The sequence below is a fragment of the Mustela nigripes genome, chromosome X, assembly GCF_022355385.1.
Source record: "Mustela nigripes isolate SB6536 chromosome X, MUSNIG.SB6536, whole genome shotgun sequence".
Lineage (NCBI taxonomy): Eukaryota > Metazoa > Chordata > Mammalia > Carnivora > Mustelidae > Mustela > Mustela nigripes.
The window spans coordinates 26786681-26799979 of NC_081575.1; the positions used below are offsets into that span (position 1 = coordinate 26786681).

General features: G+C 43.5%; 1 protein-coding gene across 1 annotated transcript in view; it reads right to left on the bottom strand.

Annotated features, from left to right (window-relative positions):
• Nucleotides 1-3263: 3263 nt before the first annotated feature.
• The window catches only part of LOC132006668 (glutamate receptor 3-like), a 24674-nt gene continuing 14638 nt past the window's right edge, over nucleotides 3264-13299 (bottom strand). Inside the window, exons 2-4 of the mRNA XM_059384588.1 lie at nucleotides 12785-12899; nucleotides 9919-10166; nucleotides 3264-5470 (exon numbers count right to left, since the gene is read on the bottom strand). Coding sequence (XP_059240571.1) covers nucleotides 9921-10166; nucleotides 12785-12899 — 361 coding nt within the window. The 3' untranslated portion in view covers nucleotides 3264-5470; nucleotides 9919-9920. The remainder of the gene's footprint in view (nucleotides 5471-9918; nucleotides 10167-12784; nucleotides 12900-13299) is intronic.

The following is a 13299-nucleotide window of genomic DNA, read 5'->3' on the forward strand; positions in this document are numbered from 1 at the left end:
ATAAGGGTTAAGTATGACCCCTCAGTTGAAGAGGCTCATAGGTTTGGAAGCACAAAAGTTCCACCTGAATGTATTAGGAAGCACACATCCTAGTGAAGAGGCAGAAGGAAAGTCTTCATGTTGGGCTCCTTATAGTTTTTTCTCTGAGCAAAGTGCTGCGCATGAATGGATGTAGATTCATTGTCTACCTTGCCACCACACCCACAGGCCCCTGAAGGCAGTAGCCAACTTTGCTCCTGCATCTTCTGTGATGTTACAAGGACAATGCCTGTTAAAGAGGTTGGGCATCTTGCCCATTCAAATGAGTTTGTGAACCTTCAGTTTTGAAGATGCTAAGGAACTGGCAGTAGGTTTGGGACAATGGCAGACCCTCCATAATACCTCCCTTCATCCTCTCCTGACAACAATGACAAAAGGCCTCCCAGGAAGCCTTTTGAGAAAGCCCAAATGTGTGCCCCACGTCTTCACTTAATATTAATGTCTCATCTACGACTCCTAGTCTTAGATGTGCAGGATGTTTCCTAGCACCCCATTCTTTGACTTTCAGTTCTAGAGGCAAGTTGTATTAACTCACCACGACACTCTTCACTCTCTTCCAAGTCCAGATAGGGATGAAACTGTCAGTCTCTCTAGTGGCTCCAGATTCAAAAGAGACTTCCTGTTGGGATGACAATTTCTGTGTGTGTCTACAGCTGAATGCAGATATATTGCTGCTGAGTGTCCTATCTGCCAAGTCATCTGGCAATAAACTGGTTCCCCAAAGCCCAGTCCAATGGGGTGAGGATGAGAGTGAAGGGGTAGGGCCCAGAGTAGCTGAATAACTGGCTCTGGTTCCAACTGATAGGAAGTTTTGGTGATGTAATTGGCCCGTGGCCCTTCTGAGACAGCATGTTACACTATCTTCTGCTTCACAGAGTCTACATTTTTAAAAAAAGGCTTTATTTACTTATTTTCATATCATCTGTGGCTGCTTTCATCCTATAATCGTAGAGAGAGTATGAGAGCATGAGTGGGGTGAGGGGCAGAGGGAGAAGCTCCCACTGAGCAGGGAGCCTGATGAGAGGCTTGACTCCAGGACCCTGGGATTACGACCTGAGCCAAAGACAGATGCTTAACCAACGGAGCCACACAGGTGCCCCATAGGAGTCTGCATTTTGAGGAGTAATGGTTCTGCTCCTTGCTTCTCAATGTGTTCTCCTTCTCTAGGTTCATCTCCCCAAGTCACAGTTAACCCTTTCTCCCCACCCAATATCACGCAGGTGATTTACAGTTCTTGCCTGAACCTACCAAGTTTTCCTTGAGTATGTTTGTCCTTCCCATTGGAAGATCTTACGATGCAATCAGTTGTGACTCTTCACAGGCAAGGAAACCAAGGCGGGGACCAGGGGGCATTTTCATTTTGTGCTTGGGGGGTTTTGAAGCTCAAGATCTTTCTGTAGACCTGGTTGGTAAGTCTGACCCGATGTGTAAGTAAGATACATAGCTACCTGCAGTCTGACTTGAGAAATCAACTTGTATTCTTTGACTTCTCCATCCCACCAAGGAGGAGGGAAAAAAACCACCCAAACCCCACCTGAAACTCAAATTGTACTCTATCATCCTCTGCCATAGCATCTGAGAGTGGCTTTTCCTTCAGGGTAAGCAACTGGAAGTTCCCATTAAAAGAGACATCTATTATTTTGAAAGATCTGGGGACATCATTTGGTACTTGAACCGATTTAATCAGCCCCCTTTTAAGGAAACACCACTCCAATCTGGTCACTGAGTGTGCCCCGTAGGGACTCAGTTCTCTGCTGGTGGGACTGCTGTGGGTTTCCTAACTGAAGATAAGAAAGCAGCCGAAGAGAGAGTCAATTATCATATGGTTTCACTTATTTGTGGAGCATAACAAATATCATGGAGGACAAGGGGTGTTAGAGAGGAGAAGGGAGTTGGGGTAAATTGGAAGGGGAGGTGAACCATGAGAGACTATGGACTCTGAAAAACAATCTGAGGGTTTTGAAGGGGTGGGCGGTGGGAGGTTGGGGTACCAGGTGGTGGGTATTATAGAGGGCACGGATTGCATGGAGCACTGGGTGTGGTGAAAAAATAATGAATACTGTTTTTCTGAAAAAAAATAAATTGAAAAAAAAAAAAAAGAAAGCAGCCGAAGAGCCATAAGCATGATGGTTGGCCAACCTGTCACCATTTCTGAGGACGGTGAAGATGGGAGTAATCTGCCGAGGCCTCCCAACCAAATTAACCTAGTGTGTTTACATCAGTATACCCTTGAGAACCTTCTGAGAACTTTCCTTTTCCACTCTGAGTTTTGTGTTTCCAAGGCCTCGGGCTCCCTGTTCCAAAGTCCACGACCCCTGATAGCTTCCTTCCTTTCTGTCTGTAGCATCTTAAATGCCCCTTTCTTCTTTCCTGGCTCAGCTGCCAATGATCCCTTCTATCATTATCCCCGTTTTCTATGGGGATCAGAATATAAAGTTGGCCTATATGTAAACACTTGCTGTATGTATTGGATAAAACTATATTCCACGTTCGGAATCTACCAATCAGACTAGATCCACGGCCTTTCAGTTCTCTCACAGAACCATTGTAAAACCAGTACATTCCTGAGTTTGTTACTTTTCTCTACACTGTAGATCAGTGACACTGGGTGGAATGAAGGTTTTTTTGTTTTTTTTGTTTTTCCCAATGGAACTTGCAGTTACTCTCAGAAATTCAGACAGCAATACAAAACATAGCCAGTTACCTAAGAGCACCGGAACACATATTTTGTGATGATGTGAGCGAGCAATTGGAAGTGTTATTGAAGAACATCAGTTCTTAGTTTGGGCACTTTGCTGGGAGGTCAGATCTGGAGATGGGAGGTGGGAGACCATGGTTAGGGTCAAGGCCTCTGAGGAGGGGGTCCCAAAGGGTGGAGGAGACAAAGAAGGGGAACGGAAGGCCTTGAAGTCAAAATTTCCTATCAACGAAGTCCTGCTTCTTGCTGCTTGCAGACACCATCCCGACAAATCTAACCCAAAGTCTGGGTTGCACACTGCTGTTTAGGTCCAGGGCTCTGAGCCTAACTGTGTGTGGTTGCAGCTGAGTGTCAGGCAGGGGCGGTGTCATCCTTTATGAGAATCACCCACAAGGTGACTGTCACATCATTGGCAAAGGTTCTGGTGGGAAGTAAATTAATGAACAATAACATCTTGGTGCCTGCATCCGAGTAAATTTTAAACAGTCAAAGCACAGACATGGAGTTCTTTCTTTACAATTTTATTTACAAAATGTATTAAAACTTTGTACAATACCTCATGGCAATGAGGCTCCGTAATTTATGCCCACACATGCAATTTACGCTTTTACGGCCATTAGTTTGCTTGGCAATTTTTCTGTTCACTGAAGTACAGCTTTAACAACGAAAAGAAAAGAACTGGAAAAGAAAATCCTCAAGTGACTACTGCCAAACTCCCATAGCTTGAAGTTAGTAGCAGAAATTTGAAGCAATCAATTTTTTTTAAACATGCAAGTTTTTAAAAAATAACAAACCAATTTACCCGCCTCTTCATTCCCAGTGAAGTTTCCTCTGAAAAACTGATTGGAGTCAATAAACATACATTTCTCTTTATACAGCGCCTATGAAAACATTTGTGTGTAGTTCTGGTTGATTCGTTTTATACAACTTCACATTTGCGCGGCGTCAGCTTCCTGCTCTGGACATCATAGCATTCAGAAGTTGAAAATCACAGGTTCATGAAAACAAAACAGAACAAAAACACAACAGCTTTCTTTTTGTTTGTTCAATACCATTTAAAATTTGACAGGTGAGTTATTCGCTGATGACACGATTTTTGGAATGAAAGTTTATATTACACTTTCCTGGAAACGTTTCATTGGAACGAGACTTCTTCCTTCTTTTTCTGAAGACAGGAGCAAATGGGCAGCGAGTCGGCTAAGCATCTAAAGGTCACACTTGGGAAATGAATTCGAGTTCCTAGTTTTTACAGTCTGGAAACTTCCCAATGCACATCACTGATGAGAGCAAACTACTGAACTACAGAAAGCATACGTCATTATATAGGAGGTAATTAGTGAGCGGAGACTATTTCCTCTGACTGTTCTGATAATGCCAACGGCAGGTACGCAATTAGTTACTTGATAGACCGTGGAGCAGTGGAGCGATCTTCTGAGAGAGCCAGTAGAGAGACTGCTCCGAGCAAGGACCTAGGAGTGATGCTGAGGCCCTTGGTTTAGCAGTAGGTTTGGGAATGCATTTTAGTCTTTGCAAACTAGAAAAGGACACATGCAGTCTGACGGAGAGCCACGGGCAGTAACAGGCAACAGCTGGGAAGACAGACCTAGCAAGAGTAAAGTCGGACTGAGAACTGTGGTCTGAACCCACTGGCCCGCCTTGCGACGCGGTCCTGTCTCCAAGGTGTACACTTGAAAGGCATACTTAGCAGAGAAAGCAGAGCTAAACACAGTGTTGTTTCTGAGAAAGATACTCTAAACACATTTGGGAGTGTAGGCAGCATTTCCCTCACCTCAATGCTAAATACTCAGCTATATTGACTTAAAATGCACACTGAAGCAAGAAAAACAGATCTGCGAGCTGCAGTTCCAGGCTTCTTGGAGAGCCCCGGGATCCATTTTAGGAAAGCACCAAGAGGTTTGCCTGATAGTGCCCCGTCCCTTGCTACACACAAAAGTCAATTTCGAAAGCTCTGTTAATCCCTTCACCGAGTGGGAAGTTATCAAAGCATTTTCACAAAACCGTTTCAAGAACACAGAGAAGTCACGGTTTAGTCCCTTTTCCAAAGTGTTTGAATTTTCTTAAGTGTTGCATTTACATTCTAAAGATATACACATTTCAGCAACGTTGAAAGGAAAGAGGGTGCACAGAACATCACTACCAACAGGAACTACCAAAAACATCTGGTCAGCAGATCCTAGAAGAAATGCCAGTCTGTCTTCCCAAACACAGGGAGTCAGAGAATTTTTTTTTTTTAATCAAGAGGAATAATTATTTTAACTGAGATGGGCCTATTTGCTGAACTGGAATTTAAAATTTGTGAGTGTGTATGTGTATGTGTGCGTGTGTGTGTGTGTGTGTGTATATTAAAGAACATGGTGTTTGTTTATTGAGCAGTGGTATCAAAGAATGGCTTTTGTTGAACTGACTTTTTTAATAAGATTTTTTTTCACATACTGGAATCTTGCATGTCCATTTTTTTTGTTGGTTTTATTTTAATTTTTTTCAAGCAAAGCAAAAAGATTTCAATGATGGTTTGCATTGTCGCGAGTCTCAGAGTGTTCCATAAGGCACTGAAGGAAAAAAACATCAGTTTTTCCTATTGAAAGGTCATTGCACCATCAGCAATATTCGTGTCACACCCGACACCAAGGAGAGTGATATCTGGCTCAGGATCCTTGAAGCAGCCACGTTTTCGGTGATTCCTCTCATCACATGCCGCCAGTGGGATAGGATCTGCAAAGGCAAGGGGGGAAGTTTCCATGTGAATGCGCTTTGTCTTAGGAATTTCCAAGTTTCTTATGCCTCGGTCTATCTCGGACGAGAACTGTGTTTTCTCAGACTGGCATCTCTGCGGCTGCACCAGGTTTGACTGGCTTTAGGCAACAAATCTGTTTAAATTCTCTCTCCTGGTACAAGTGCTTTGCAATAGGTTAAATTAGCTTCTTTCTCTACTGTGCCTTGTACTAAAGATTACATGGATGTTGCATAAAGTCTAACTTCAGGCGTTGATTACTTAGGATGCAGATAGACTAGGAAGTCTTGGTAGAATACATACAGAAATATTCAGGACAGCTAACCTGAGGGCTGTATTCTGATTGCAGAACCTGTGACGGGACTGTTTACCTAAGACAGAGGATAAACAGTGTTCTGTGTGGCTTGTTCGATTGAAATTCATTTGACTGCGAGAAGAAAATTTGCCATTGATTGCTGGAAAGTTGACAGCTTGTCCCTCTTAGTACCTACAACCTTGATTATTCCAATCTGAAAATAGCACATGGGCTTTAAAGGTGCAGCATACTCTAGAAAGAGGTCAGAACGGTGGTATTCATGAAGGGGTTTGGCATCCATGAGGTCTTTGCCTGGCCATTACAGGCCTGATTGGGATTCTGATGCTGCCCACCTGTAGGAGGTATTAACTTGTGCAAGGCATTCATTTGGCCCTGACTCTGAAGCCTGCAGGGCACTTTCCTGCCTCCTCTTCAAGCTCATACCCATCTTACATCCTTTCCCTCTAAACCAAGGGAACCATTGCTTTTCTCCTGAGCCAATGATTTCCCCAGCAATAATGTCCCATGCATATGGGCTGCAGAAGGAAAATTGATCATTTTGAAAATGGGCTGCACGAACAGAGTTAACAGTTTCTGGGAAGATGAAACAGAACTGTCTTAGAGGAAAAATGCAAATCTTTTCCCTTAACTTCAGGCATCTTGAGGTCTTGAAAATGAGAAGCATTTCAAAAACATTGTTGAAGAAACCAGAGAAGCTAGAAGTAGTTCTTGACGGCAATGGGGAAATTGGGAAGATTCCCTTAAGACAATTAGCAGAGCCAACCCTAGGGTGCAGTGAATCTGGAACACTGAGCGGTCAGTCACCTGCCAAGGCGAGCTTGGGAACCACCCTTCTAGTAGTTGGTCAGTAACCCAGAGAGCCAGCAGATAGTTGGGAGGCTGCCTTCTCCCTAGTGGGTGCAGGATCTGAGACTGATGCACGTGTTCCCACAAGTCTAATAGTCCTATCTCACCCACACAGTGGGAGAGATGACTTCCTCTTCTTTCAAGGATGCTCTTTGTTAACCAGGTTTCACCTGGGTCATATTTTTGCAGGTGATATTCCCTGGGGTCAGTTTTCCTGAAGAATTACTGGTACCCCAAACTCCTAAGGCTGGCTCTGATAATTAGCAATAAAAGTAAAATCTTAGGGTGCCTCTTGATCTCTGTGCCCCCTCATAGGCCATGACAGATCTAGGTCAATTCAGAGAACTGGAAGCCTAATGACTAGGTAACAAATGTGAAGCCATTAGGAGACCTTCCAGAACTTGGTGGGAATTAAAAGATGAACAGATAAAAGGCTCAGCTTTCACTTAACCAATATTATGTGACCAAACTGGCTGAGAACAGCAGAGAGTTTTCTATTTCCTGCTCAGCTTGTTTTGTGCCTCTTGGACTGATACATGGAAGGATTTTTCTGGCATCCTCTGAGGCTTTTCCTTCTTAGTCTGGAGACTTCACAAAGACTCAGAGGACAGATTTGTTCACTGAGGCTTTCCCCAGATTTTCTTTTCATCCTAGGATAGTTGCCAAGGTGCTAGCTAACTGGGCCATAACCACATTGGCATTGATGTCTATTAAAATGTGATCTGTGCCTCATTTAGCCTGAATTTTGCCTCACAAAATGGATCAACCAAGATGACTAAAGGAAAACCAGGGAGCCAGAAGCTGTGGCAATTTCATTTCTGGGTCTCCACATGAGGACTGCAACATTCTGTCCAGAGGCTTGCGGACCTTAACCTTCTCTTTCTTACCCCTCCTCTATTTCTCTCTCTTCCTCTTTCTGTTCTTCCCCCTCTGCCCTTCCTTCTGTCCCTTCCTCCCTCCCTCTTTCTCTTCCTTCCCTGAGTTACATGCCCTGAGATCATTTTCTGTAGTATCTTACTATTCCCTGGACCAGCAGCAGCAACATGGCCTGGGAGACTATGAGAGATGGAGACTCTCAGTTAGCTCCCCAGACCTACTCAATCCGAATCGGCATTTTTATAAACTCCCCACATGGTTCACAACATACACTGATGTTTAAGAAGCACTGCTCTGGGGCTTTAACAAGAGACCGAGGCTGTGGTAGTTGAGGAGTAGAGACCTAGACTCCTGGATAGAATGGTCAATAATAAAGAAGTTGATAATAAAGAGGTTGATAATAGAATGGAGGTTGTGTGACCCTGAGTCCTGATAGCTGTCCCAGAAAGATTCTTTTTGGGGAAACCAGGAAAAGATTGACTATACAACCTCATGTGCAATGCTTAAGAAGCGAGGCATATGCCTTTTTTCATAAACAAGTGAGACATAAACTCAGGATCTGCTTTCCATTTGGAGGGATCCCGCTGGGATTTCAAAGTTCCTGGAAGCCACCAGGCCATGGATGGTTAGAGGCAGAATGGTGTAGCAAAGAGAGTCCAGCTATGGGAGGAAGGGGGGCTGGGTTCTAGTCCCAGAATGGCCACTACCTAATTGTGTTGCCTTGAGCAAGTCACTCAGTGTGACTGGGTCTAAGTTACCTGAAAGGAAAAACACTTCGTGACCCATTGCCTCAAATGAGGCAAAAGATGTGAGAGCACTTGGAAAACTGTTATGCCGATTTCAGATGTATTCTTTTTTTGGATGCCAGTATTTCAGAATTTGAGATAATTAAGGCAAGCTGAAATCACCCATGTTCTACTGTCTGAAAAAGCAAATCATGTGCCCTGAATTGTAATGGGTGTATATAACCTACTCAAGAGTAAAATACTGTAAGCACACAGGAACATGAAACACTTGCATGCAAACAATGCTAATTACAGATGGATCTATGTACTGTATGTTTAGCGGTGCAATAGGAACACTCAGTGGGTGAGATAGTCCATGTTGTGGCAAAGGGTTGCAGTCTGCAGCAGGAGAGAACAACCAGCAACTTCACCAAACAAGATAATGCTTTCCATGGTGAAGACACATGATTCATGTACATGAAATATTATTTAAAAGGGGGTTGAATTTAGTTGGACAGTGTGAAGTACAAGGAGATCAAAATGCAAATACTGCATTTGTAGAAACTCAAGTGCATTCCAGGAATTTGTATTGACTTTGACTCGTGAGGTAAAACATCTCCCACCTAGAATGAGGGCTGTGGAGTTGCTAATTGTTCTGTTCCCCTTCAGATAGGTGTGTTAGCGATGACAGATGCACTGGAAGGTAACGAGACTATATTCTTTTAAACACTCCCAGATCGGACAAATTAGCCCACTTCAAGCTTGCCTTTGAACACGCCTGAGCTATTGGTGAGGGTAGGGGTGGGGGTTTGGCTGTAGCTGCTGGAGTCAAGGTGGCTTGAGTCAGGTTTATCTAAGTATGGATTTGGGGCAGCCAACAGCAGGGAGCCTAGACTGTCCTTTGGGAGACACTTACCTGTATATCAGTTCCAAGAAGGGGATAACAAAGGAACTCAAAGATTAAAGAAATGGTCTCAGGCTTAGTCTTAAGAGAACCACCGTGTCCTTATAGAAGCATTGCATTTGTCAAGGTGGCAGTGCCCTGCTCCCATTCCTCACTCTACCAGCAGTTCCAGAGCTGCTGCTTTCTCTAGAATTGCACTGTCCAATATGGCAGCCACATGCAACCACTGAATAGTCGACAGGTGGCTAGTACGAGTTTAGATGTAGCAGAAGGGTAAAATACACCCCAGATTCCTAAGATGTAGCATGAAGAAAATAATGTAAACTATCTCATTCACTTTTGATATTGAGAACATGTTGAAATGAGATCTTGCATATACTGAGTTAAAGAAAATGTAGCATTAAATTAATTTCATTTGTGTTACTTTTGAAAATGTGGCAACTAGAGCACTTCAGATCACACATGGGGTTCACATATGCGGTTCACAAACATTCCCATTGAACAGCGCTGCTCTAGAGAATTTCTTCTCCTTTTGGGTCACACACCACAGTACAATTATGATGGTGCTATTAGAAAAGCAGTGCTGCCTGACAAGAAAGCACAACCATTTTTCTCAAAGAATCAAATGGTTGCAAAGGATAGACAATACTTGAAACAAGAAACCCAAGTGAAAAAACAAAGAGAGAGAGAGAGAGAGAGAGAAGAGAGGGAGATTAACATATAGTACGTAAGGCTGATTAGTTTACTAGACCTTGATCGTACCCCTAGATCTTAACACTCTCTGTTCCATACACGTTGTAGCCTTCTCTGTATGTAGCGTAATTTTGAGTGTTGGTGGCAGGAGCAGGCTTAAAGTTTTGGGTGTTCTTTGTGAGTTTCATGCGTTTGGACTCTGCCCGTGATTTGTAACAGAATTCTATCAAGGCCACCATCATGGCCAGCCCCAGACCTCCGACAAGTATATAGAAAACGCCTGCCACATTGCTCAGGCTCAGAGCGCTGGTCTTGTCCTAAGAGAAATGAACAACGCGATTAGTTCTTGAGGAAACACAAGCAATGGGACATCACAATACATGACAACAATATAGGATAGTTCTAAGTTGTAAAATAACTCAACATTGATGTAAGTAAGTGTTATGACTCAACTCTGGCAACTGGCTGATGTTTTACAATGGCCTGCAAGATGGTAGATTGTGCCTCTGTTGACGGTTGGGGCCCTCACCTAGCTGTTCATTTACTTTGACTCCTTAATTCCTTTGGTACCTCAAAATGGTGTCAACAACTAAATAAAACAGTCCTTGGCTAAGGGAGCAAAAGTGTAAACACAAGCACAATTTATTCCCCTGCCAGCCTCAAAGCACCATTTGCCAGAGTCGAGCTGTGACATAATCTCTAGAAATGAACACTCTTTTCATTTGGGAACTTGAAGCACTCTTTCCCCTCTCTGGCCCGCAACACCCCTTTCTCCCTTGTTCTCCCTGTGAGAAACTTGTCAACAATTTGTCTTTAAGATACTAGGTGATAATATTAGAGGTTCCTGATATTCTTATCTGGGGAGTTACTTAGCAAGGGTTTGCTTAAAAGGGCTTAACTCTCCCCTTTCCTCTGGTGGCAGAGAGATGGCTCCCTTTGGGGACTGGTTGCTGAGTTCGCATCCTCAGGGCAGCAAGTCTTTGCGCTGCTGGAACAAGGGCACAGCACGAAGAACTGTCTCCCTTCCATCTTCCTGAGAGTTGAAGGAAAACTGTCAGGAGGACCCACAGAATTCTGAATTGGCTCCATACAAATCAGAAAGATTTTCTATCAGGCTGATTAAAAAAAAATCCAGCTCATTTTTAGCTTTACTCCAGGGAATGTAGTGAATAATTAAAAAAAAAAAATGAAACCAAACCAAACCAAACCAAACACTATGCTTCTCTGTTTTCTATTTAAAATAGGGGGAAAAATTTGAGGAAGCCGGTCAGTGACTTTCAGGTCGAGCTGTGCAAATCTGACTATCTGCCTGTATGAAAAAGCAAAAACTGAACTGCTGAAATACGGAAAGAAAAAAGTTGGTGTCTTGAGCCCTACCTTGAGGTAGGACACACCAAGGGCCGGGAGCCTTTCTTTGACAAAAATAAAATAAAATAGCACTTTGTAGTCTTTTTAGAGGGAATGTAACCATTTTGCTGCTGAATGCCATTGAATGGAATACCCAAATTGTGAATTGAATATTTTATTGACATGGTAACACAGATAATGTAGCAGATAACGGCCATAGCTGACACTCAACACTGGCTCTGCTAGTCCTGGTATCATTTAAAGGATTAAATGGAGAGATGATATGACCACATCCTGATTCTATTGTTACAGGAGCCAGTGCCGTACTTGTTCACTTTAAGAAGAAGGCCAATTGGAATTGAACTGCATGGTTGGGGAGAGGGGTATGTGTGAACCTCTTGCCTACACCAACCTTGCAAATAGTCACTCTTCTAGGGCGAATGACAGGTAACTAGAGAAGTGGGAATTTCTGTCACTTATGAAACAATGGATCATTGCCTTAAGGATAAGGCCACACTCTCTGCAAGGATGCTCCACGGTCCACTAGGAAACGGACCCGGTCCGGCAATCCTCCCTCTGCCCTAAAATTTGTTCTTTGTGTGCAGGAGTTGATGGGGGGAAAGTGTCCTTGGACATAACCCGCTTTAGATCATAGCAACAAGAACAGTTTCCAGTTCCACATATGTAAGTTTCACAGAATTCCCTGTCCTGAGATGTGGAAAACCAGTAGCAAAATGGTTCACTGCACAGGGGAAATGAGTGGCATTTCATGAAATGAATTAACTGATACCACAATATTAGTTCAAAAAAAGGCAAGGCAAAAATCGAAACTAAAAAGAACTTTCTTAGGGGAGCAACGGGGGGCAGGAAGGAGGCGGGGAAGAGTGTTTCATGCTTATCAATGTGATGTCATCCTGACAATGTATACCCTTAAGGAGCATGCGACTAAATTTAAAAAATATTGCGTACAGAGATTCAAATGACACCTTTGGAAGAGAGAAGTGTGACAGACTTAATGATATTGGAAATCCAAATAGATGCTGACCTCAATACAACAGCAGCTGGGAGGAGGCTAACCATTCTGCTTACAGAGACCAGTCTTGGTTATTTATTTCTTTGACTGTTACCACATAGGATTGACATAATGTACGAATAACCAAAGGTATTTACAACTACAAAAAGTCTCTGACACTGTAAGAGGTTAAGAGAAAGTACTGTCACAACTGGATCTTTTTTTTTGGGTTGTGGCTATTAGGTTGGTTTTCTCTTGGAACTTTCGAAATGTGAAATACAGTAAAACCCCCTTATAACACAGCTCAGTCTTTTCACAGCTTTGGAAGTGCGGTGGGCCAGATTGCGTTCCAAGGTCAACACGAGCTCCTCTGGTCTAGGTCAATGGTGGATGCCCTGTGGCAGGTGTCCGCTGCTAGGAGCCGCCCGCCTAGTGCCTTTAGCGCTGGTGTTATAAAGGGGTCCCACTGTGTAGGGGCGGGTGTGTGTTGGGAAGGAAAGCCGTTTGGGGGTAGAAAATAAACAGTGGTTCAAAATGTGATTGCTAATCAGTACAAAAAGACCTTCAGCGACTGACCTTACTCCCGGAGTCCTTGGCTCCACATTCCCCCTTATCGTACCACCATTTGTTTTTCAGCTTGTCTAAGATGCCTTGTTCACTGAGTTTCAATACTGCAAGGTTTACAGGCGTTCTTCACGTGGGAAATAACATAAATAACATTATATTATGTTATTTTATGTTATTCAAGCTTCAAACTACTTTAAAACTATAGAAAGCGATAAAGCAGGGGGCCCTGGCCACAGAGTAATTTTAGAACACTGCAGGCAACCTGAGCATTACCTTTATAAAAAGTTAACACTACAGCAACGCTATATTTACCAGGGCCTGCCCATATCGCTTTGAGTAATCGGCACACACTGTTAAATAATGAGGATAGAAAAACAGGCACTCCTAGGATAGGCTGTGTGTGGTGGGGAGGGGGTCTCCCCTCAAGTGACAATCGTCCGGCGGCAGCTAGCGGTAGCTTTGTGGCGGAGGTGTGTTAGGTTTGATCTAACCGGGTGTCTTGTTGTACTTCCAGACAGAGCGGG